This window comes from Sciurus carolinensis, chromosome 1, assembly GCF_902686445.1.
Source record: "Sciurus carolinensis chromosome 1, mSciCar1.2, whole genome shotgun sequence".
In the NCBI taxonomy this organism is placed as follows: domain Eukaryota; kingdom Metazoa; phylum Chordata; class Mammalia; order Rodentia; family Sciuridae; genus Sciurus; species Sciurus carolinensis.
In genome coordinates, this window is record NC_062213.1 from 167,832,031 (window position 1) to 167,858,989 (window position 26,959).

General features: G+C 37.6%; 1 protein-coding gene across 1 annotated transcript; it reads right to left on the reverse strand.

Moving 5' to 3' along the window:
• Positions 1–527: 527 nt before the first annotated feature.
• On the reverse strand, positions 528–26,938 carry Prpf38a (pre-mRNA processing factor 38A). Its single transcript, XM_047521470.1, has 10 exons — positions 26,637–26,938; positions 25,130–25,289; positions 23,587–23,708; positions 22,064–22,149; positions 18,273–18,383; positions 2,738–2,850; positions 2,079–2,105; positions 1,874–1,971; positions 1,181–1,229; positions 528–684 (listed from the first exon to the last, which is right to left on the reverse strand). Exons 1-10 carry the CDS (start codon positions 26,764–26,766, stop codon positions 642–644), a joined length of 939 nt encoding a protein of 312 aa, XP_047377426.1. The 5' UTR covers positions 26,767–26,938; the 3' UTR covers positions 528–641.
• Between the last annotated feature and the right edge of the window lie 21 nt (positions 26,939–26,959).

Sequence of the window (26,959 nt, forward strand, 5' to 3'; positions counted from 1 at the left end):
AGGGTGTCAAGTGCTACTATTGAACTATTTGATGAAACTGGATTGATGATCCAAAGCATTATGTGTGAATGCATTCTAATCCTGCAGAACTGCTGCTAACCAGTCAATTTTCAGCTTTATTACCACTTTCTACCACTAGAAAATGACTATATTTTACTGATTTGACCTTTGAATAACAGCAACAGCATACTTCTCAGGACTCTCAAAGCAGTTCTAATCACAGAACAAACCAGAAACTAAACTAAAAAAAAAAGGAAATGGTTATGTCGGGTTTAATAACAAAAAAGGAAAGGGTCACTCGCCAGGTAGCCAGATCCTTCCTTTCTCATTCATATTCTCAACCCCCAAGACCCTTTCCTACCATCATAAGTTTGTAAGTTTGAATGCAGTTATAGTTAGTTGGGTCAACATCTGACCAAAGAAACATCATCCCTTAAAGATATTGATTACAATATTTAAAAAAGAGAAAACTCAGCACCGTTTTCGTTTAAAAAAAAAAAAAAAGGGTGGAGAAACTTGGTAAAAAAAAAAAAAAAAAAAAAATACTCTTAAAGCTGCCTGGAAAGCAGATCGTAATCCTTCCACATTGAGACACCCTCATAATCACAGGAGGCATTTGGACTGAAACCAAGCTGAATTCTCTACTCATTCCCTCTCCGGCTCTTCTTGTGGCTTTTCTTAGACCTGAAATGACAATACATATAAAATATTAAATAAGAAGCAGTGAAGGATTTGTGAGAAAGTCCATGGTATGGTGACAATGATGAGGATGGAGATGATATCTAATATTCATTAAATGTGTGGGTTTAAATCTTTTTGTCTGAGAGCAACACTGAGGCATTACTATCCAAAATTTACCATTGAGGAAATGAACTCTTCAGAGGTTAAGAGTACATAGGGGTTTCTAATAAAAGCTAACAAATGAAAGTGATTTCTCCAAAGTTGTTCAACTGGTGTTAAAAGTTGTTACTTTAAAACCTAGGTCTCCTGAGAACATAGCTCATCCATTATCAAAAGCCACCATTCTACAAAGAAAAACAAAACAGTGTAAAAGAGGTACAATTCTAGTAATTCTTAGGTTAAAAGGCCTATTTTTTGTAATGGAGAATTCCCGTCATCCCCATCAAAACAAGGAAATTTTAGGTCAGGCTTAGTTGGAATTGGGACTTTCCACCCATACCTTTCCGGAGATTTTGAATGGCTCCTATGTCTGTGACTACGGTGATGACCTGGAGAAGAAGAGGTCATTGGATAAGTGAGGGTCTCCCCTTCCATTCTTAAACTGTTATTCTTACCTCCCGCAATTCTTCCCATTAGTGCAATACTTTTTTGGCCTATGCTGGGGACATCTCTTGTTGGTAGTATCTCTTTGAATTGGTGTGTACCTGTGTGTGAGGGTAAGTAGTAATGAAACCACTTCAGAGTCTTAATGTATAATTTCGCAAACATCATGTTGGGTTTTTCCCACTACTGTAATTTAAGATAAAAAACTGGCCAGGAGCTGTGACCCATGCCTGTAATCCCAGTGACTCAGGAGGATAAGGCAGGAGGATTTTGAGTTTGAGACCAACTTTGTCAAGCTCTACAACACCTTCAGAAACTTAACAAGAGACCTTGTCTCAAAATAAAAAGGGCTAGGAATGTAACTGTGGTAAAGCACCCCTAGGTTCAATCCCCAGTACCACCAAACAAACCTGAATCCCATTATCATATCAGCAAAGACTCAAGATGTCAACTCTGATTTTCAAATTCCATGTCCATTTCTTTTTCTGCTAGGCAACAGTATAGTGAGGCACTCTTAAGAGTGTAGGAGATAAACTATGTCTCTTAGATTTCTTTGTTAAGACACGGACCAAGGCCCAAATGCTATTACCTGGGGACTTGGAGCGAGATCTGTGTCGTCGATCTCGGGACCTGCTCCGGTGACGTCTTGGACTTTTGCTTCGATGCCTTTCTCGGCGAGGGGAGGGGCTGTTGAAAAGACTGGTTAACCCACCAGATCTTTTTGGCAATATACACACAACACCAGCAACCTCTCCCCAAACCCTTTCCTTCATCAGAAATGACTGAAAGCCTACCTTCTTCTTTTGGGAGATCGACTCCGCCTACAAAGAAGAGGAAGAAGAGAGCCTAAGTTAGTGCACTGGATGTTGGTAGATTGCAAAAACAGCTCCGGTTCTTTTTTGGGTGAGTGCTGAAGATTGAACCTAGTGGCCCCAATTTATATTCTTTATATCTGTATTTTTTTGGTCATGTAACTTTGTAGCATCCTCCCACTCTTAATTCTGGATTTGTCAATGGGTTATTTGCAAATTGATACAAGTACATACTGTAAAAATATTTGCATGAATGGATTTGTTTGCTCTGAAATTCTTTCCACTATCACTGAGAACATAGCCAACTTAGCCTGCTGGAGGATGAGACAACAAGAGAAGTTGCCCCAGTTATCCATCTATACCAGCAGTAAACCACTAACTACAAAACAGTTGACACAGCTTATATTCCAAACCTTGCATATCTGAGCCCCACTTAAATCACTGAGCACACACTTGTGAACTAAAGAAATATTTTTTGTCTGTGAGCGAGGTTTTGTGGGTGATGGTTTTGTAATAACAGATTACTACTAATACATCAGACAAACATTTTTCCATAAGCTGGGATTTTTCTTTTCCTGAAATCTAAACTAGGCTATAATGCTCAAAATCTCCCTAGAAAAGGTCAGTGACTACAGCCTTACCTTCTGGGAGACCGACTCCTACTCCTCCTATAGCGCAGCGTGGGAGAGCGACGGGGCTTGTCCAAGTCTCTGTAGCTTCTCCGGCGGTGGTCAGGAGATGGCACTCTTTCCAACTGGAAATGAGAGAGATGGGCACAGGCTTATTACAGTCATTTAGGAATACTGATTATACTCTCCTCCCATCCTGTTCTAAAGTCCATCGCTAAGTGACTATACAACACAATAATTTGACTACATGGAGGGATAACCCTAAAGACAAAATAGAATTATCAGAAAACAGTTTCCAATAATCCCATTATTGTTCCTAGTGTTAGTATAGTTATTCTGGGACTGTGTGAGTATAGTAAGAAATAAGTAATTATCTCTTTAACAAGTTGGATTTTCAATGTGAAAGGAGAGAGGTATAAGATCAACAATGTTAAATACAAAGTATTTTAATCTTTAAAAAAATTTCCCCTAGTTCTGCCAAATGTAAAGGCCTAGCAAAACCAATCAACCTGGTAGCAATGACCACTTATAGTACCCAGATTGCAGTATTGAATACCATTTCCTATTAAAAGAAACTAAACTTCTGGGAGAAATGACTAGTTTCAGGTCTGGGTCAAAAGTTTGGAAGGATTCCAAAGATGGGAAAATTTGAGCATCAATATGGATAATGATGAATGAAAATACCAAATCTGCTTAAATCCAGGAGTTCAAAATGTTACTAAAGACAAAAGAGCATCACCCAGGGAAGGCACTCTGAGAACCAAACTCATTATTTTAAACTGTAAAGGAAAAGTTAAATATTTATCTCGCCTTGCCTATGACAAACTGAATGTTAATTTGGGAGGCTTTTCTTTATAGGAAGATACCAGATTAAAATGCTGAAGAAAAGAAAAATTAGAATATGTCACCATTTTACAACACCTAATGCATCTAGACGATATTGATCCTAACATCAAAAAAAGTGAGACAATTCCAGGGACTTGGGAAGCTAAAGAGGGAGGACTGACTGCTTGTTTGAGGCCAACTTCAGCAACTTAGCAAGACCCTCTCTCTCAAACAAAAAAAAATATAACAAAAAAGACAGACATTGTCTGGGATGTACACACCACTCTTATGAAATAGTGTTGCTCCATTTCAAGGGAGATAACTGCCCCCCCAAATCTGATTAAGCCTCATGACCTAGTAACTAGTTTATGGGAATGATACAAAGGGCACATAAAAATATTAAGTAACATCACAGATAAAATCAGAAAAATACAGACTGAAAATCTGTGTAGGATAAATAGCCTGACATATTAACACAAAAATGTAAGATAAAACAGTGAAAGATGGACCTTACAGACTAAAAGACACCATAAGAGACCTAAAAACCAACTATGATGTATGGCCTCTGAATACTTACCCAATTAAACTATTAAAACCTACAGTATAGCTGGGGAAATGCAAACACTAAATACTTGATATTGTTGATTTGCAGGAGGGAATGATGATGATATCATGGTTTTGCTTAAGATGGGAGTCTTTGTCTTTTCTGAAATAATATGAAATATATGATCTACTTCAAAATAGGGGGTAACTGGGTTGGAACACAGAGAAAACAAAACTGGTTATGGCTGATCATGGCAAAAAGCTGAGCAATAGGTATATGGAGGCATATCTTCTCCACTTTAGTATGCCACTGAAATTTTCCATTAAGAAAAAAAGAATGTCTACTTTTGATTCATTTCCCACAGAAAAGCACCTTAACCTTGTAGAGCTTTTGATTTATGGAAGAATGCCCTGTCTTCTGTACTCATTTTAGAGGAAGCTTAGCGCCTCAGAGACACACTTCCATTTGAACTGAGAGTTTCAGTAGCCATAAGCCAGCATTTCATTTCTTCCACTGCTATTTGTGTATTTTTAATACTAAGGTAACTTCCGGCCATAGCAAGGTTACCAGCCTGGACTGTATGTATTATCTCCTGAGACAGTGCACACTAAAATATTTTTCCTATAAACCCTATTAATTTTGGTATGCATTTTTGTAGAACACATACATTCTACACACATTACATGTAAGGTTTAGAACACGATTAATGTTAGTGAAGAAATACTTTAAAACATGTTGTTATTTATACTGGAACATATTAAATTTACAGATTATTTTAGGTAACTTGTCTTTACAATAGTTAATCTATAAGATAGGGTTCATGTGTCCCTTCTGCTCCACAGCATATTAAATTATTGTCTGTTTCTTAAGTTTATACCTAGCTTTGAGAATCCTTTTTTTTGTTTTTTGTTTTGGTGCTGTGATTTGACCGCCTCTTCTATATTTTCTAAACTGTATAAATGAACACATGAACACTGGGAATTTTTTAGCTAGGTCCAGTAATTTGAAGGCAGGGAAGGTTCCAAGTTTGAAGTCAGCTTCAGTAATTTAGCAATGCCATGTCTCAAAATAAAAAGGGTTGGGGATACAGCTTAGTGGTAGAATGCCCCTGGGTTCAATTCCCCAGCATCAAAATTAAAATAGAGGAGTTTCAAGATGGTAGCCTAGAGGGTGGCTGCATTTCATGTTGCTCCAGGACGCAGGATTCAAAAGAGGAGATAGTGAGAGACTTGGGACGAACTCAAAGCCGCCGGGTGAGTCTCTCCCGTTGGGGAGGCATCCCGGATGGGGCGGTAGCCCCGGAACGCAGGGAATTTGTGAAGTGCAGTTGCTCGGCGAGACGCCCCTCCCCCCCACAGGAGCGGTAAACACCGACAACTGGGATCATCGTAGAGGAGGCGGCTCAGCACAGCGCTTGGACTCTGGGGATCCGGGCGGCTGCCTGAGGAGGAGCTGCGTGGTGAGCTGTTTAGACTCAGAGTAATCGCTTCTGAACACCGGGGGGTTGCGCGGAGGAAGAGGAGGAGCGCGGCGGGTCGCTTGGTCTAGGAGTGACTGCATCAGAGTCACAGGCGGTTGCCAGAGGAGGAGCTGCGTGGCGAGCTGTTTGGATTCAGAACGACCGCTTCCGAACACCGGGGGGTTGTCCGGAGGAGAGGAGAAGCGCAGCGGGTCCCTTGGACTAGGAGTAACTGCATCAGAGCCACAGGCGGTTGCCAGAGGAGGAGCTGCGTGGCGAGCTGTTTGGATTCAGAACGACCGCTTCCGAACACCGGGGGGTTGTCCGGAGGAGAGGAGAAGCGCAGCGGGTCCCTTGGACTAGGAGTAACTGCATCAGAGACACAGGCGGTTGCCAGAGGAGGAGCTGCATCGCGAGCTGTTTGGATTCAGAAAAACCGCTTCTGAACACCCGGGGGGTTGCCCGGAGGAAGAGGAGGAGCGCGGTGGGTCACTTGATCTAGGACTGCATCAGAGCCACAGGCGGTTGCCAGAGGAGGAGGCGAGTGGTGAGTTGATTGCACTCAAAGCGACCACTCCTGAGCACCAGTGGCCTGCCTGGAGGAGGAGCGTTGTGGGTCACTTGGTCTCGGAGCCACCACCCCTGAACACCCGGGGGGCTACCCCGAGGAGGAGGAGGAGGAACAGGGTGGGTCACTTGGGCTTGGAGTGACTGCCTAGGGCTACAGGAGGTTGGCGGGAGGAGGAGACGCGAAGTGAGTTGCTTGGACTCCTAGTGACTGCGTCGGAAACCAGGCCGCTGTCCGGTGGAGGAGGTGTGTGGCGGGTCTCTGGGTCTCGGAGTTATTATACAGGGCTCCAGGTGGCGGCTCAGAGGAGGGGCCGCATAGCCAGGCGATTAGGTGCAGAGGAGGGTCCCAGGAGCTAGGTGGCTTCTTGCTGGAAGAGCTGCACAGAGACACGCCTAGGGGCGGAGCGAAGTTTCCAGGACTGCGGGCAGATTATCTGGGAGAGGCAGCCTAAGGAGACTCGCCTGCAGAGGGTGAGGCTCCCAGGCCCAGGAGGTAGTTGTAGATTGAGGGGAACCTCTAGGAGGGCAACTGACCAGCGAGACGTTCCCACCGAGTGAGTATTTCCTACCGGGAGAGGTTTTCCCACAGAGACGGTAAAACCAGAGACACAGGCACAAATAGGACTTGCCTCAGTCCACAGCCTAGATCCCCGTTGGATGACCATTGGTCAACAAGTGGAGACACCTCTGACCACTAGCAGGGAATATACACCACCTGAGGGTCACCACCCTAGAGAGGCAGCTTCTTCGTGGAGCTCCGCATTATCAACTTCCTCCAAGACTTCAGGCTACTGAAGGATAAGAGGGGATATACTAGCAATCTTCAGGGACATTATAAGTTGATAGAGGAAATCTGCAATATCTTAATGACCCACTGATTCCTGAACAATATGAGAAAACAAGGGAAGAAAATGCCCCCAAAAAATCTAGATGTTACATCAATAAAATCCAACGACAGCATGGCAGAAGAAATGACAGAAAGGGAGTTCAGAATGTACATAATTAAAATGATTAGGGAAGCAAACGATGAGATGAAAGAGCAAATGCAGGCACTGAATGATCGCACCAATCGACAGTTAACAGCAAATTCAGGAAGCAAAAGATCATTTCAATAAAGAGTTAGAGATATTGAAAAAAAAAAAAAACAAACAGAAATCCTTGAAGGAAACAATAAACCAAATTAAGAACTCCATAGAAAGCATAACCAATAGGATAGAACACCTGGAAGACAGAACTTCAGATATTGAAGACAAAATATTGAACCTCGAAAACAAAGTTGAACAAACAGAGAAGATGGTAAGAAATCATGAACAGAATCTGCAAGAACTATGGGATATCATGAAAAGGCCAAATTTGAAAATTATTGGGATTGAGGAAGGCTTAGAGAAACAAACCAAAGGAATGAACAATCTATTCAATGAAATCATATCAGAAAATTTCCCAAATCTGAAGAATGAAATGGAAAATCAAGTTCAAGAGGCTTATAGGACTCCAAATACACAAAATTACAACAGACCCACACCAAGGCACATTATAATGACAATACCTAACATACAAAATAAAGACAGAATTTTAAAGGCGGTGAGAGAAAAGAACCAAATTACATTTAGGGGGAAACCAATACGGATATCAGCAGATTTTTCAATCCAGACCCTAAAAGCTAGAAGGGCCTGGAACAACATTTTTCAAGCTCTGAAAGAAAGTGGATGCCAACCAAGAATCTTATACCCAGCAAAGCTTACCTTCAAATTTGACGATGAAATAAAATCTTTCCATGATAAACAAAAGCTAAAAGAATTTACAAAAAGAAAGCCAGCATTACAGAAAATTCTCGGCAAAATATTTCATGAGGAAGAAATAAAAAACAAAGAAGCAAATCAGCAAAGGGAGGAATTATCCTAAAGGAACTGTCAAATAAAGGAGGAACCAAGATGTGTCAAAAAATAAATAAATAAATAAATAAAATTTTAAATATGAACCAAATGACCGGGAATACAAATCATATCTCAATAATAACCCTGAATGTTAATGGCCTGAATTCATCAATCAAAAGACATAGACTGGCAGATTGGATTAAAAAGAAAGATCCAACAATATGTTGCCTGCAAGAGACTCACCTCATAGAAAGAGATACCCATAGACTAAAGGTGAAAGGATGGGGAAAAACATACCATGCACATGGACTCAGCAAAAAAGCTGGAGTATCCATCCTCATTTCAGATAATGTGGACTTCAAGCCAATGTTAGTCAGAAGGGATAAGGAAGGACATTTCATACTGCTTAAGGGAAGCATAAATCAGCAAGATATAACAATCATAAACATCTATGCCCCAAACAGTGGCTCATCCATGTATGTTAAACAAATCCTTCTCAATTTTAGAAACCAAATAGACCATAACACAATAATACTAGGTGATTTTAACATGGGTCTCTCACCACTGGACAGATCTTCCAAACAAAAATTGAACAAAGAAACCATAGATCTCAATAACACAATCAATAATTTAGACTTAACAGACATTTATAGAATATACCATCCAACCAAGAGCGAATACACTTTCTTCTCAGCAGCACATGGATCCTTCTCTAAAATAGACCATATATTATGCCACAAAGCTAATGTCAGCAAATACAAGAAGATAGAGACACTACCTTGTATTCTATCAGATCATAATGGATTGAAGTTAGAAATAAATGAAAGAGTAAAAAACAGAAACTATTCCAACACCTGGAGATGAAACAACATGCTATTATATGATGAATGGATAACAAAAGATATTAGGAAGGAAATTAAAAAATTCTTAGAGGTAAATGAGAACAAAGAAACATCATATCAAACTCTCTGCGACACTATGAAAGCAGTACTTAGAGGAAGATTTATTTCATGGAGCGCATTTAATAAAAGAAGTAAAACTCAAAAAATAAACGACCTAACACTACAGCTCAAAGCCCTAGAAAAAGAAGAACAGACCAACACCAAAAGTAGTAGAAGACAGGAAATAGTCACACTCAGAGCTGAAATCAACGAAATTGAAACAAAAGAAACAATACAAAAAATTGACAAAATAGTTGATTCTTCGAAAAAATAAACAAAATTGATAAACCTTTAGCCACACTAACAAAGAGAAGACGAGAGAAAACCCAAATCACTAAAATTCGGAATGAACAAGGAAATATCACAACAGATACGACTGAAATACAAAACATAATTAGAAACTATTTTGAAAATCTATACTCCAACAAAATAGAAAATTTTGAAGACATCAACAGGTTTCTAGAGACATATGAATTGCCTAAACTGAAGGAGGAGGACATACACAATTTAAATAGACCAATTTCAAGTAATGAAATAGAAGAAGTCATCAAAAGCCTACCAACAAAGAAAAGTCCAGGACCAGATGGGTTCTCAGCCGAGTTCTACAAAACCTCTAAAGAAGAGCTCATTCCAATACTTCTCAAAGTATTCCATAAAATAGAAGAGGAGGGAACCCTCCCAAACTCATTCTATGAAGCCAATATTACCCTGATACCTAAACCAGACAGAGACACATCGAGGAAAGAAAATTTCAGACCAATATCCTTAATGAACATCGACGCAAAAATTCTAAACAAAATTTTAGCAAATCGCATACAAAAACATATTAAAAAGATAGTGCACCACGATCAAGTGGGTTTCATCCCAGGGATGCATCAGGAAATCAATAAATGTCATTCACCATATCAATAGACTTAAAGTCAAGAATCACATGATTATTTCGATAGATGCAGAAAAAGCATTTGATAAAATACAGCATCCCTTCATGCTCAAAACACTAGAAAAAAGGGGGATAGTGGGAACATTCCTTAACATTGTAAAGGCCATCTACGCTAAGCCCATGGCTAATATTATTCTAAATGGTGAAAAACTGAAAAAGCATTCCCTCTAAGAACTAGAACAAGGCAGGGATGCCCTCTTTCACCACTTCTATTCAATATCGTCCTTGAAACTCTAGCCAGAGCAATTAGACAGACCAAAGAAATTAAAGGGATATGAATAGGAAAAGAAAAACTCAAACTATCCCTATTTGCTGATGATATGATTGTATACTTAGAGGAACCAGGAAATTCCACCAGAAAACTGTTAGATATCATAAGTGAATTCAGTAAAGTAGCGGGATATAAGATCAATGCACATAAATCTAAGGCATTTCTATACATAAGCGATGAATCTTCAGAAAGAGAAATTAGGAAAACTACCCCATTCACAATAGCTTCGAAAAAAATAAAATACTTGGGAATCAATCTCACAAAAGAGGTGAAAGACCTCTACAATGAGAACTACAGAACACTAAAGAAAGAAATTAAAGAAAACCTCAGAAGATGGAAAGATCTCCCATGTTCTTAGATAGGAAGAATTAATATTGTCAAAATGGCCATACTACCAAAAGTGCTATAGAGATTCAATGCAATTCCAATTAAAATCCCAATGATGTACCTTACAGAAATAGAGCAAGAAATTATGAAATTCATCTGGAAGAATAAAAAACCCAGAATAGCTAAAGCAATCCTTGGCAGAAAGAGTGAAGCAGGGGGTATCGGCAATACCAGATCTTCAACTCTACTACAAAGCAATAGTAACAAAAACGGCATGGTATTGGTACCAAAATAGAAAGGTGGATCAATGGTACAGAATAGAGGACACGGACACAAACCCAAATAAATACAATTTTCTCATACTAGACAAAGGGGCCAAAAATATGCAATGGAGAAAAGATAGCCTTTTCAACAAATGGTGCTGGGAGAATTGGAAATCCATATGCAACAGAATGAAACTAAACCCATATCTCTCACCATGCACGAAACTAAACTCAAAATGGATTAAGGATCTCTGAATCAGACCAGAGACCTTGCATCTTATAGAAGAAAAAGTAGGTCCAGAGCTTCAACATGTCGGCTTAGGACCAGACTTCCTCAACAGGACTCCCATAGCACAAGAAATAAAAGCAAGAATTAATAACTGGGATAGATTCAAACTAAAAAACTTTCTCTCAGCAAAGGAAACTATCAGCAATGCGAAGAAAGAGCCTACAGAGTGGGAGAAAATCTTTGTCAATCATACTTCAGATAGAGCACTAATCTCCAGAATCTATAAAGAACTCAAAAAACTCTACACCAAGAATGCAAGTAATCCAATTGACAAATGGGCTAAGGAAATGAATAGACACTTCACAGAAAAAGATCTACAAGCAATCAACAAACATATGGAAAAATGTTCAACATCTCTAGTAATAAGAGAAATGCAAATCAAAACCACCCTAAGATTCCATCTCACCCCAATCAGAATGGCGATTATCAAGAATACAAGCAACAACAGGTGTTGGTGAGGATGTGGGGAGAAAGGTACACTCATACATTGCTGGTGGGGCTGCAAATTAGTGCAGCCACTCTGGAAAGCAGTATGGAGACTCCTTAGAAAACTTGGAATGGAACCACCATTTGACCCAGCTATCCCACTCCTTGGCCTATACCCAAAGGACTTAAAATCAGCATACTACAGAGATACAGCCACATCAATCTTCATAGCTGCTCAATTCACAATAGCCAGATTGTGGAACCAACCTAGATGTCCTTCAATTGATGAATGGATAAAGAAACTGTGGTATATATACAATGGAATACTACTCTGCCATAAAGAATGATCAAATTATGGCATTTGCAGGGAAATGGATGAAACTGGAGAATATCATGCTAAGTGAGATAAGCCAATCTCAAAAAACCAAAGGAAGAATGATATCGCTAGTAAGTGGATGAGGACACAAAATGGGGGATGGGAAGAGTTAGTGTTAGGGTTAGAGTTAGGTTTAGGGAGGGGGGCAAGAATGGAGGAAGGAAGGACTGTATAGAGGGAAAAGAGGGATGGGAGGGGTGGGGGAAGGGAAAAAAATAACAGAATGAATCAAACATTACCCTATGTAAATTTATGATTACACAAATGGTATGCCTTTACGCCATGTACAAATAGAGAAACAACATGTATCCCATTTGTGTACAATAAAAAAAATTAAAATAGAAAAATTATAAATTTTTAATATTCAAATTTTAAAATTAATATTAGCTAGCTGTCATCTTGAAGTCTTTTTTTTTTCTTTTGTAGTTGTAGATGGACAGTATGCCTTTATTTTGTTTAATATGGTGCTAAGGATCGAACCCATTGCCCCACACATGCTAGGTAAGCATTCTGTCACTGAGCTATATAGTCCTAGCCCCTTTGAACTCTTATCTATAGTAGTTTTCACTTGATTAAGTTTTCTAGCATATAGTTATATCTCTGCAAGTAATTTTGTTGCCTCCTCACCAATATTGATACTTTCAAGTTTGTGTATAACATATCAGGTTTCATCTCTAAAACACAGCGTAACATCTTAATGGGAATGTTCCTAATAATTCACCATTAAACAGGATACAAAACAAGATGCTGTATTCATACACTAATAATATTAAACTACTTTATAAGGTTTGTAGCTTAAAAAGAAAACTTGCACATTTGTAGAACAAAATGTACTTGAACTTGGGGAAAAAGGGTAAAAATTACAATAGATTCCTCTCATTTGGCTTATTAGAGCTTACCAGGGATCCCAGAATCCTTTCAATGCAGAAGCCTGCCATGTAGCAATACAAATGCTTGTCTCACAAGCTCATCTCATAAAGAATAGTAAGGTGCTGGGGCAGTAACTCAGTGGTAGAGTTCTTACCTAGCATGTATGAGGCCCTGGGTTCGATCCTCAACACCACATAAAGATAAATAAATAAAACAAAGGTATTGTGTCTATCTACAACCAAAAAATAATTATATATATATATAAATAATTATATATATATATAAAATTATATATATACATATATATATATAATTATTTATATATATATATATAAAAGAGGAGGAGGAGGAGTAAGCTGCTGGGGACACAGCAGCAGGAATGTAGGAAAGCAGGACTGCCTGAACACAAATGCCAATAGATGCAATGCTTTAGGAAAAAGAACTTTGCACAAAATCCTTTCAAGGTATGAAAGGATTCATACTGGACCATAATTCTCAAAGTTGAAGAGATCCTGATCAGTAGTGTCTCTAGTCATATGCAGAAATAATCACGTAATACATAAAGATGTTTTTATCAACCATGGATCACATATATGACAGTGGTCCTGTAAGTTACGGTGGAGTTGGAAGATTTCTCTTGCCTAGGGCCATCACAATGTATTACACATTCATGGTGATGTTGGTGTAAACAAATCTGTGCTGCCAGTCAGATAAAAATATAGCAAATATAATGTACTATATTATTTTTTATCATTATTTTAGATATGTTCTATTTATGAAAAAAAAAACTTTATTATAAAATACTATGCTGTTATACTGGCAGCAGCTTCATACATCTGGTGTCCACTGTGCCTCTTGAATGCAATTCATGTTAAGGCTGGGTACAGTGGCACATAACCTGTAATTCCAACTATTTGGAAGCCTGAGAAAGAAGGATTGCAAGTTTGAGGCAATCCTTAATTTAGTGAGACCCCGTCTAAATAAAAGGGCTCAGAGCTGGGAATGTAGCTCAGTGGTAGAGCACTTGTTTAAAATGTGTGGGGCCCTAGGTTCAATCCAAGTACTGCAAAAAATTAATTAAATTTTAAAAAATAAAAAGGCTGAGGACATAGCTTAGTGGTAGAGCACTTGCTTAGCATGCTTGAGAGGCCCTGAGTGGAATCCCTAGGATTGTTAAAAAGAAAAAAAAGTTATGTCAAATAATCCATACCATCTGGATTTCTGCAAGTATACTCTGAGGATGATTGCACAATGTTTTCAGAACATATACCCATCCTTTTGTAAAATGACTACAAATCATTTTTGGAGGAAAAATTTCCATCTTCAGTTTATCACCAAAGGAACCTCATCAATCAAGTTTAAGTAATGAACATCAGCAATCATCTGAGAAGGCAAGACTGAGAGTTAGCAGTAGCAACTTACAGAAGCAGACACCTCCAGGACTGATACTGAATTGTCAGGTAGAAAATATGAGCTAAGTATGAAATGTTTTAAGTAATTAAGGGCACAATTACAGAGGTCAACAACCAACAAGAGATGTTTAGGAAAGAACAAATGGGTTAAAAAAAAAAAAAAAAAAGGAATATCTAAGAAAAAAAAAATAGGTAACACAAAAAAGAGTTTATTACTCATAACAGGAAAAAAAGGAGTGAACTGGAAAGAGTACCTGAAGAAATTATGCAGAATACATGACTGAAATAAGATAGAAAAAAGTAAAGAAACAGACAAGGTGGACCAAATAAGAACTTACATATATCTAATAGAACCACTTAAAGAGAGAAGGGAGAGACAGTAGACAAGATCAAGGGTTTCAACACCCTAGAGCTGAAGAAAAACAGCTGGAAAACAAAATGAATACACACACCAAATGAAGTAATCAATAAAAGGAAACGTAAGTCAGATCACAATAAAACTATAAAATAACAAAGTAAAAGAAGATCTTAAAGTAATCAGGGGGGAAAAAAAAACTAATTAAAAATGAAAGCAGACTACTCATAGTTGATAATGGTTGCCAGAGGACCGAACAGTATTTTAAGAGTGCTGTGAAATAAAACTGTCAATCCTAGAATTGTGTACTAATAAAAAATATCTTTTAAGAATGACAGTGAGGGTTGTGGTTGTGGCTCAGTGGTAGAGTGTTTGCCTAGCATGTGTGAGGCACTGGGTTCGATTTTCAGCACCACAAATAAATAAATGGCCCATCAAAACTAAAAAATATTTTAAAAAAAGAATGACAGTGAAATAATTCTTTATAGGTAACCAGAATTTACTAGGAAATATCCATTAATACAAATTCTGAAGAATTAGGAAGATGATAAATTAAAAATGTCAGAGATGCAAAAGGGATGAAAGAGCAAACATCTATAGACACTAGTCTATAAAAAATAATGTTTAAATTTTGGAGTTTAAAAAGGATTATATCCTGGACAAGAGAAACATGTAAATTGGGAACAATATTGATGGTTGTAAACTGAGTCAATTTTATGGTTCTTGGATTTTTTTTTTTTTGAATGGTGGGTGGATGGGTGGGATTTAAGATACATCTTAATCTCAGATTTTAAGTATTCATGTAAAATATCAAGAATAATCATCAGTGAGGATGTAAAATTCCAAATAGGCAAAATGGAAAAAAGTAGAATAGAGAAAAACTAAACCATAAGGCAGTAAGAAGAATAAAACAAGTAGGATAAGAAGATATGAAAAAGCATATCTATCACAATTATAATATACTTAAGTGTTTTAATAAGTTCAATAGTAATAACCTCTCAAGACTAGATGAAGTTATAGGTAAAAATGGACAACTTCCTAGAAAAATATTATTTAGCAAAGCTGATGGAAAAGAAACCCTTAATTTTCCTGTAACTATTAAGGGTATTTATACAATAATAAAAATTCTTTCCATAAAGAAAGCACCAAGCCCAGTTTTATGAATGAATCTTACCAAAACTTTAAGGAACAGATCATTTCAATTTTCAGTACATTCTTTTAGAGAATAAAAAGAGAGGGACTGAGTCCCAACAAGTCTATAAAGTCAATATAATTTTTTATAGCAAACCTGTAGGAGGACATCATGAGAAAGGAAAATTATGGGCCCTGTTACTCATGAACAAATATACAATTATCCCAAATAAAATATTAATGCATCTAATCCAACAGTGTATAAAAGATAAGAAGTCAGCCAGGCACAGTAGCACATGCCTACACTCCCAGTGGTTCAGGAGGCTGAGGGGGGAGGACTGCAAATTCAAAGTCAACCTGGGCAACTCAGTAAGAACCCGTCTCAAATGAAAATAAACACTTGGGGCTGGGGATATAGCTCAGTTGGTAGAGTGCTTGCCTCGCAAGCATAAGGCCCTGGGTTCAAATCCCCAGCACCACAAAAAAATAAAAAAAAAAAATAAAAAAAATAAACACTTGACTATCAGAAGTTTGCTATATTAATGGCAGGATTTTCACTATTTGTGGAGCTTGCTTCTATGACTAGAGTTTGATAGTGGTCACTGCCACATACACTCAAACTTTATAGAAGAATGTCTATTTAAACAGCTAGACCAAGTGTTAAAAAATCCATGTGGGGTGATGGGCTGTAACCCAGTGGTGGAGTGTGTGCTTAGCATACATCAGGCCTTGGGTTCAATCCCCAGTACAAAATAAGTAAACATGTCTGCTCTCATCTAGGAAAAAAGAAAAAAAGAGTTCAGGATATAGCTCAGTGGTAGAGAGCCCCTGTGTTCAATCCCCAGTACCTACCACCCCCAAATTTTTTAAAGATAATAAGCCATGAGGAAGTTGAGTTTATACCAAAAATTGAAAGGTAAATTAACATTAAACCTATAAGCCACATTTACCTCAACAGATTAAAAACTATGTAAGTTTTATCTAAGGAAAAGTAGGTAATAAAATATTCCTACTCATGACAAAAACTCACAGCAAAGCAGGAAAAGAAAGTAATTACCTTGATGAAAGGGAATGAATAACAAAAAAACAAAACAAAAAACTCATGCTGAGGATTGGACTCAGTGCATCTTGAATGCCATGTAAACACTCTACCACTGAGCTACATCCCCAGACCACAAATATAATTCTTAAAAAGGAAATACCAGAAGCATTACCTTTAAAATTAGGAAAACAAAGATGTCTTTTGTCACAACTTCTAGTCAACACAACACAAGATGTCCAAAGACATAAATATTAGGAAAAAAACCAAACTATATTATTCCAGATGATAGCTCATTCATCTAGACCTCCCAACAAGAACTATAAAATTTAGTCATATGCACAAATAACTGTATATTTACACATTAGCAACAAATAACTCATTTAAAAAAGTCCTCCTTTGAGTAGCAACAAAAACAAAAGATGACCTAGGAAATATGCAAGAACTATATGCAGGAAATTATTGAAGTTTACACATATAACTTCTAAGCTATTAAAGAGGTACATAAATGGAAAGGTATACCATGTTCATGGATACCATATAAAGATGTCATTTTCATTTCCCCCGAAAATTCAATTACAGATTCAATGTAATTTTAATCAAAATCCTGGCCAACTTCTTTTAAACTCAAGTTGACACTATCATGTACACAATAGAACAATGGCCAAATAATAGGAAAGTCACTTCTGAAAGAGGCACTTGGTCTTCTAAACATCAAGACTTCTTATGATCATAGTTATAAAATCAGAATAGTGCAGTCCATGCACAAAGTGGCTAGTGGAATAGAGTGTTACCCAAAACAGGCCCACACACATACACAACTAAACTTTGACAAAAATAAGAATGCAGATGAGTGGGGAAGGAATGGAATTATTAAAAAAAATCACAGGACCACTAATTATTGAGGAAAAATAAGCAGATTGCTACTTCACCACATGCGAAAAATCAGGTTAATATTTTATATTTCCTTCTAGTCTTTTTTAATACATATACTATTGCTATAATTATCACAAGTTTCAGATCTTTCTATTTTAATGTAAGCACCTCCACATTATTATGTATTTTCCAAAATAACTTAAATCTGCTGAATAGTTTACTGAACAGCTTTTCAGCATTTTAACTATGATTAAAAGAATATGACTGCAATAGGCACTCTTTTCCCCTAAACTAGGCTTATTTCTTAGGACAGGTTTAACTATCCCAAGTTTTTATTTTAATAGCTATATTTATCACACAATTAAAATGTGCCAACACCAAGAGCTTTACATATTTACTCACTGAATACTCGTAATAATCTTGAGAGAAAAGGATTATTATTCTCACTTTACAGAAGAAATTTGCATATGATTATACCACTAGTAGGAGGCTGTGTGGGTATAGTGTAGTTCAGTGGTAGTCCATGTCCTTACCCTGTGCAAGGCCAGACTTCAATCCCCAGCACCAAAAAATAAAAAATTGTAAAACAAAAAACAAACAAAAAACCATTAAGGGTATACCTCTAGTAAATAGTAGAGCTATGAATCAAAGGCTCATACCTTTATAAGAAGATATTACCTTTTTTTGTTAGAAATTGAAGCCTGAAAATAAAACACAAAAGGCTCATTTCCACCCTTCCCCAACGCTTAAAACTCTTACCTTCTCATCTTCTTCTTCCTCCTCCTCACTGGACTCCACATCATCCATGTCCTCTTCTAGAGCACTAACTCGAGGCTCTAGTTGCTCAGCTTCTTCTAGCACATAGCGTTTCTACAGAGAACATAAAAAAGGGATCATTACCATCTTCTCTATCCTGAGGCCCGAAAACTGCACTTCTGGAACTGTCAGAAAAAACAGGTAGTAACAGCTTTGGTAATCTCATTTCAGACAGTTCAGATTTTCCTAAGGAGTTTTGAGTTACCTTATGAACAAATACAAAGTGAGGGGGACTCATTGGTTCTGTTTCCTATACATATACAGTATCAGTATATGTATACCCAAAAAATGTGAGCTTTATATACACATAAAATCCAAGGGCTGGGGCTGGGATTGTAACTAAGTGGTAGAGCACTTACTGAGCATGTGTGAGGCAATGAGTTCAATCCTCAGCACCGCACAAAAATAAATAAATAAAATAAAGGTTTTGTGTCCATCAATAACTTAAAAAAAAAAAAATCCAAGGGTCAATAATTTCATGGCTGAGACTGTGTTGTGTTGTAGTTCCAACAGAAGAGGCCTAGTTCTAGAATAACACCAAATCTCCATTAGATCCAGAATCCAGGAAGTTGTTGAGATTCTTCATGCATTCTGAATTGCGCATAAACGAATAGTTTATTTCCTGGTTCCATTTTCTTTTGGGATATGGCTCAGCAGCATTTATGTGACTGACTAAGGACCTGAGAGGCAAAGGGAGTTCAAAACTGCCAACTGAACTGACTGGGTCACAAGACCCCTTACCATTATCTTGTTCAAAGGAAATAAAGAATGTTGGATGAGTAGCTGTAGAATAAATAGTATTATCTGTATGCTACCTAGCTCTAATTCATCTTCTATCAAATTCTGTAGGGTCATTATATTACTTCTTAGACAGTTTGTGTTTGATGGAATGAGAATTCAAAGCAATTCCTTGCCAATGTCATGGTGCATCTAACAAAAGTTCAATGGGAATCAGGGCATGGTGATGCATGCCTATAATCTCAGTTACTCTGGAGGCCAAGGCAGAAGGATTGCAAGTTTGAGACCAGCCTCAAGCAACTTAGCAAGGCCCTAAGCTACTCAGTGAGACCCTGTTTCAAAATAAATAAAAGGCGGCTGGATACACGGTTCAGTGGTTAAGTGCCCTGGGTTTAATCCCCAGTATCAAAAAAACAAAAACAACAAAACAAAATAAACCCATCAATGAAACAGGAAAAACTCAGGTGTAGCTGGGAACTGTGGGTGCACACCTATATAGAATCCCAGCTGAATATGGGGCCAAAGTGGAGGATTACAAATTCAAGGCCAGCCTAGGCAACATAGTTGAGACCCCATCTGAAGGAGAAAAAAAATAAAGGTAAAAGGTTAAATTGATGAGCTGTAGGTTGCTTGAGAGGAACAGAACTGGTCAAAAGATGGTCCTGGATTTGTTTTTTTATTGGTACTGCAAATTGAACCCAGAACCTGGCATATGCTAGGCAAGCGCTCTACCTGGAGCTATACCCCAGCCCTCAAAAGGTAGTCTTAAGAGTCACTTTAATGAGGACATATTGAGGCCCATGCCAGAGCACACCTCTTGGTGATATGTTAACATTTATGGGTCAGATTTCAAATTCTCTCCTCAGTACTTTTTCAGTTGTTTTGGATATTCTAGGTTCCTTGTACTTCATAGAATCAGCTTGTCGAGTCCTATAAAAGCTACCAGGCTTTTGATTAAGATTGCATTGAATAAGTTTGGGAGAACTGAAAATACTAAATCATGGTACAAGATATAAGATCAATGTGATACAGGTGATACCCAATTTACTTTTTTACTTTATCATGGTGTAAGTGATATGCATTCAGTAGACACCGTGCTTTGAATTATGATCTATTACCAAGTTAGTGATATGCAGTACATACTTCTTGATTCTGAGCTATGGCAGTGAGCAAAAAGCTCCCAGTCATGTGATCACAAAGGTAAACAATCAGTACTCTATATTATAATGTGTTGTCATCGTTTTCTGAACACAAGTATTCAAAAAATTATACAAGTAGGCTTTGTTATTAGATGCTTTTGCTCAGATGCAGGCTAATGTAAGTGTTCTGATTGGCTCTGCTAAGTTATAATATTTAGTAGGTTAGGTGTAATAAGTACATTTTCAACTTAAAATAGTTAATTGGGAGTAACCCTATCATAAGTTGAGGAACACCTGTTTATCTCTCCATTTATTTAGATCTTAATTTCTCTCAATAATGCTGTTTTGTAGTTTTAAGTGTGTAAATCTTGCTTATCTTTTGACAAAAATATTTTTTATGGCTAGGATTGTATTATGCATGAACAAGTAAATGGCTACACACAGTGGAGTGCTACTCAGCAATAAAATGTAACAAACCAGTGCTATATGCATAACATGGATCTCAAGAAAAGTATGCTGAATGAAAAAAGACAAAAAAAGAATGTATTACGTAATTTCAAAATGCAAAGTAATCTATTGCAATAGCACATGAGTGGTTGCTTAGGGGTGAGTGAGAGGGGTGGGAGGAAAGGAGTCACTATCTTGATTGCAGTAATAGTTTTCTGTGTGTATACATATTAAAACTTATCAAACTTTATACTTTAAAAAAATATAGTTGATTGTGTGTCAATTATACTGCAATAAAAGTCATTTTAAAAGTCTTGGTTCAGCCAGGCGTGGTGGCACACACCTGTATTCCCAGTGGCTCGGGAGGCTAAGATAGGAGGATCCAGCGTTCAAAGCTAGACTTAGCATTAAGCAACTGAGACCCTGTCTCTAAATAAAATACAAAATAGGGCTGGGGATGTGGCTCAGTGGTTGAGTGCCCCTGAGTTCAATCCTTGTACCAAAGAAAAAAAAAAAAAAAAAAAAGTCTTGGTTCAAAGAAAATCTCCCTACTCAAGCCCCCATTTAAAACCTAGAGGAAAAAGGAGCTATCTGGGTTGGAATATACTGGGTTGTCTTTACTTGCTCCTTTCAATATCTACAAAACAAAGTTTAAAGACCGCCGAAATGGTCTGATTTCTTCATTTTATAGATGGAGAAACTAGGACCAATGCTACAAGTAGTCAGGTATAACAACACAGAAACTTAGGTCTTCTGATTTCCTGTCATCTCTCTACCCATTCCCTTTCTCTTTAGGTTACCTACCATATTTTCCCTTGGTATTCTGCAAAAGTAGTTTTAAAATCATAAAACACAACCCTGAAGGGTGTTTCATGGACAATCTTCTATTAGTAGAGAAGGGAGGCAGGATGATGAAAAGGGGAAATTTAAGGAACTAAGGGCTCAGTCTCCCATCCCCTATTTTTATCTGTTTTATAGTCTAGTTTTTTACATGAAGATCTGTTTGAAAAAAGTTGCTCACAAAGTTTAAATCACTACTCTGGCTATAATATCTTGATAGAATATCCTAAAGAAAACTTCCCTATGTTGACTTTTAAAGAACTACCATTCAAACACTGTTTCCCTCTCACTCCCAATCCTCTTTTTCACATATATGAAATCTTTTTTTTTTTTTTTCCATTTAGTTGTCAATGGACCTTTATTTTTTATTTATTTATACGTGGTGCTGAGAACTGAACCCAGTGCCTCATACATGCTAGGTAAGCACTCTACCACTGAGCCACAACTCCAGCTCATGAAATCTTATAAAGAGGACACAGGGCTTCAGTGTTTCAATATGTATGTGTGACTGTCTATCTGCCTATCTTGGAGGGGAAGGGTGTTCTCAATTAATAGATTTCTGTCTCTTACCTGTAGCCGGGGCAGAATGATATCACAGACTCTCTCACTGTGCAATAGTTCATCAATAAACTCATCTACATGCATCAGTTCAAACTCTGAAAGAAAAAAATTAGCTCAAGCAACCTGGAAATTTAATTTCTCATGTGAACCCATGATGTTTCTAAATACAGAACATGTATCTTATATGCCATGTGGAGTAACAGCTTTTCAGACCTTCCATAATACAGTTCCATGGTTCTCAACCACAGGTTATTTTGCATACCCCCATCACCCTACATATAGGGAGCGCTACTTGCATCAAATGGAGAGTGGCCAGGGATGCTATTATACATTCTACAATACACAGCACAACCCCCACAGCAAGAATAATCTGGCTCAAAATATCAACCGGTTGAGAACTCCTGTCTTAACATAATATGAGCAAGTTAACCCCATAATGGCAATTCCATGTCCATCTTTTTCACCATGTTATTTCTAGTATACAACACAACACCTGCTATGTAAGTCACTGGTACTTAGTATGTATTTATCCAATGAATAAACTAATAAGTTAATAAAAGTTTTAAGTATAATACAAATTGAACATCCTTAATCCAAAAATCCAAAATATGGGCTGGGATATAGCTCAGTGGCAGTATCTGCCTTGCATTTGCAAAGCCCTGGGTTCGGCCCCCAGTTCCAAAATAAGACCAAAAAAAAAAACCAAAAAAACCCCTGCCAAAAATCCAAAATATGAAAATATGATAGGTAAATGTTTCAGATCTTGGAACATCTTGGATTTCTGGATTAGAGATGTACAACTGGTAAAGTTTATGCAAATGTTCCAAAATCTGAAAAAAAAACTGCATTCTCAAACATTCTGGTCCCAAGTCATTTTGGATAAAGGACACTTAACCTATACTAAATTATACTTCTGTTAATAATATAGAAGAGAAAGGCAAATGTTACTATCTTTTGTTATGACACTAAGTGAGAAAAGGTTTTGCTTGCTTCACCCCAGATCCTTCCTTAGTATAGAAAGTATTTCTTTGTAAAAAGTAGGTAGTTACCTCTTTGTGTAGACTTATATACTACATAATAAGAGTATACTTTATATACTACAGTGTGAAATATAATTTTAGAGAAGATGTAAAACTTGGAAAACTGACTTTGGTTGTACTAGGGCAGTTCTTTCTTTCTTTCTTTCTCTCTCTCTCTCTTTCTTTCTTTTTTTTCTTTCTTTCTTTCTTTCAGGAAAAGCCATTCTGGAGCTAGATCTTGTAAAATGGAGCACATGTGGAGGACGTACGTAATGCAAAGCAAGAATTAGCTTAAGATGCAGATGAAAAGGGAAGCAGACAGGGATAGAATGGATAAGGCCAACAGGAAGCTTAACAGAATGAATATTCCCCAAGAGAGAGATGAAAGACCTGGTTGAAGATAACAGTGTAGTTGAAGAGGAGTACTCAGAATATGTAACAATGTGAGAGCAGAGATACTGGTGAAATAAAAACTGATTTAATAACAGTCCAGAGATTTGGCATCATACTTACCCCCATTTCTATTCTGGCTCTTAATTTTTCGATAGTCGTTGTACAAAGGTTCCAAATACTTGTAGCAATCAATTGCAGTGCCTGTCAGTCTCATGTAAAGTGCCCCCAACATGCGGACATACCTGAGAGAGACATAACAGTGAAGCAACAGGTCGACCTAAAAAGTTCTTGAGTTTTACAAGTGGCTTTTCTCATGATGATAGTGGATAAATGTGTCCTTTCTTCTCTTTGGCAGACAAAAAGCTATTATTTGCAGGTGGTATAGAGCAAAGACTGCTAAAATACGGAGACATGAATTCAAGTTTCCTTTCTGTCAATTAACTGGATGTGGAAACTTGGTACATATAGCTCAACTTTCTCAGATATATCCTCTGTTAAACTAGGATAAAACCTAGTTACTTCATAGGCTTATTTTAAGAATCAAATAAGATATTGAATTTAGGAGTTGGGGCTGCTCAGTGGTAGAGTGCTTGCCTAGCATGCGTGAGGCACTGTGTTCAATTCTCAGCACCACATAAAAATAAATAAATAAAATAAAGGTATTGTGTCCATCTACAACTAAAAAACAAAAAAAAAGTACTGAATTTAACAATAGAAGGTGTAAGATGTATTCAGTAATGACACCTGAACAAGTACACATAGCTAGGAATGTGGGTTCTGGAAAAAAGTCATCTGGGTTGAAATTTTGATTTTGTAATTTACTAATTCTATGACAACAGGCTAGTTGTCTTCTCAATCCTTATAAAATGGAGACAATGCTACCTAATTTGCTGATTTGGTGTACTAAAAAAGAAATGCAAGTAAAGTGTTTAAGCACAGCACACAGCACATAGTCAGGTAAGTTCTTAACTAAATCTAGCTATATTCTAGTTGTTCATGTTTTGTAAGATTCCTTCCTTTTCTCTATCGCCTATATATATATAACTTCTTAAATCTTTGATAACTAACTGCCATTTGAAATCCATCTGTTTCTTTACATGAAAGAGATTAGTACACTTGTTTGTGAGCTTCTTTAGATAGATAAAGAGTTCACTTTTTTTTTGTTTGCCATGCAACATACACTGTGTTGATCTGCATGCACTATCTCCTTTAAATCACTCTTGTATAAATCCTATGAGTAGGTATCGTTGACCAGTTTTCAGATTAAAAACAGTAAAGCTTAGAAAACTAAGGAATGTCTCCAAAGTCACAGTTAATGAGTAACAAAGTCTGCACTGGAATCCAGATACACCACCTCTTAATTACCACACTATGTCATTTTCTCCACCCTGAATATCCATACCCCCCAACGTTATTAGGCACTCAGTTCTGCTTAAGAGATATTCAGTTAATTAGTGAAATTGGTGTGGGGCAGTGCAGAGCTTACTGAGAAAGTAAAAAATGTTAACATAACAGACAAAAATACAAGTTCAGGTATAGAGGGCAAAAAGCTAGAGTGGAAATCTTTGTGGAAATGAGAAACATCATGTTCGCCCCCCTTAACCAAAACCCAACTCTGAACCACTGAAATTGAAGCTTTTATATTAGTCAATATTGCACTTACTTGAAGTCTTCATTTTTTATAAATTCTACAATAATATCCTTCTCAGGTTGAATCTGAAGCATCTTCAAGGTTAAACACAAAAAGGGAGTTGGTTTTATGTTTCCACCATAGACGCCACCCACAAACCTTAACTCCATGGCTTTATCAACTACAAGTTCAGCTAAAACAAAAACAAAAACAAAATAGAGTGATATCCCACATATTAGGCCTGAGTTTTTCTTGTTTGGAGATGAAGAGAGTTCAAGGTTTGTAGCTTCTAAATAGTCATCAAGAATTCAATATTAGGGGTCTGGGGTTGTGGCTCAGTGGTAGAGCACTCGCCTAGCATGTGTGAGGCACTAGGTTCAATGCTCAGCACCACATATAAATAAATGAATAAAAATAAAAGTCTATCAACATCTAAAAATTTTTTTTATTAAATTTGATATTAGGAAAACAAGTACATAGTAATAGTAATAATAATGAGAGCAGATAATAAAACTGAAGGATATTATTATAAGTCAGGTACTCTTTTTTGGTGAGGGGGCAGTATTGGGGATCCAAATCAGGGCCTTACACATACTAAGCAAGCTCTATCCCAGTTCTTTTTTTCTTTGATTTTGAGGCATGGTCTAGCTAAATTAGTTGCCCAGGTTATGCCATCCTCCTGCTTCAGCCTCCTGAGTCAATGGGATTACAAGGTGTGCACCACTGCCCTGGCTCATTTAATCATTTACAAACCAGTAAATGTTTTATTTAGCACTGTCCCTATTTCAGTGTAAGGAAAATGAGGGGTAAGAAAAGTTAAGTGACTTACTTGCTCAATGTGCACAGCCAATGTCACATAGATTTAATGCTAGAATTCAAAAAAAGATTTGAAGATCACCTAGAAGACTTTTCTCAGTAACTTAAATTAGGCCGAGGCGATGGCTCACACCTGTAATCCCAGCGACTTTGGAGGCTGAAGCAGGAGGACCTCAAATTCAAAGCCAGCCTCAGCAAAAGCAAGGTGCACTAAGTGAGACCCTGTTTCTAAATAAAAATACAAAATAGGATGGGAGTGTGGCTTACTAGTTCAGTGCCTCTCAGTTCAATCCCCAGCATCACCCGCCCCCCACACACAAAAAAAAGAACTTAAATTAGGATGCGAACGTGGAAATACAGAACTGACCCACCGGGGTTTAAGAACAATTAAGACTATGGTTTTGGGCATGGAGACATTAATTTAAGATCGTCAGGAAGTTATGTCAAAGAGTTATATCTGGGACCCTTGAGTTTAACACTATTTGTAACTCAGGAGGTTATTGTCAAATATGGAATGACTCAATTGAGACACCGTTCAGAATAAAATAAGACTCCACCAGATTCACTAGTGTCCTCAACGCTCAAGACAAGTCTAGCCACAATAGGTCCTTAAATTTTTCTGAATAACTGACAATACACCCCACCAGAGTTGGTCCTACTGCCACCGAGTCAGGAGAAATGGGCCACAAGGCAGTCCAGAGGAGATTCGCGCGCTCTTGCTCACCGGTAAGTCCAAAACACTCTTCTTTCCAGTACTTAGATTCATAGATCCGTGTCCGAATGATCTTCTCCACTAAATATTGAGGGTTGGTGCCATGGATGCTATGCGCATCCTTTACCGTACGGTTCGCCATTTTAGAATGCTTTTAGTTCTATTTCCGTCGAGTCCTTTAATGCGTCACATCCAGTTTAAAAAAAAAAGTCGAAAGGGACGGAGAAGGTGGAGGAAATCTCTTTAAACTGTTTAGGCGACCATCTTGTAACCGGAAACTGCTGCACGATGGGCTTTTTCCGTGAAATGAGCGCGGATCGAATCAATGATGGCTG

Excerpts from the sequence above, each read along its gene's own strand:
- Prpf38a (XM_047521470.1), bottom strand. The coding sequence starts at position 26,766 with ATGGCGAACCGTACGGTAAAGGATGCGCATAGCATCCATGGCACCAAC. Across the intron at positions 23,709-25,129 it reads ATAAAAAATGAAGACTTCAA|GTATGTCCGCATGTTGGGGG; the intron begins GTAAGTGCAATA and ends TGTCTCTCTCAG. Across the intron at positions 2,106-2,737 it reads AGGAGTCGGTCTCCCAGAAG|GCGGAGTCGATCTCCCAAAA; the intron begins GTAAGGCTGTAG and ends TCTTCTTTGTAG.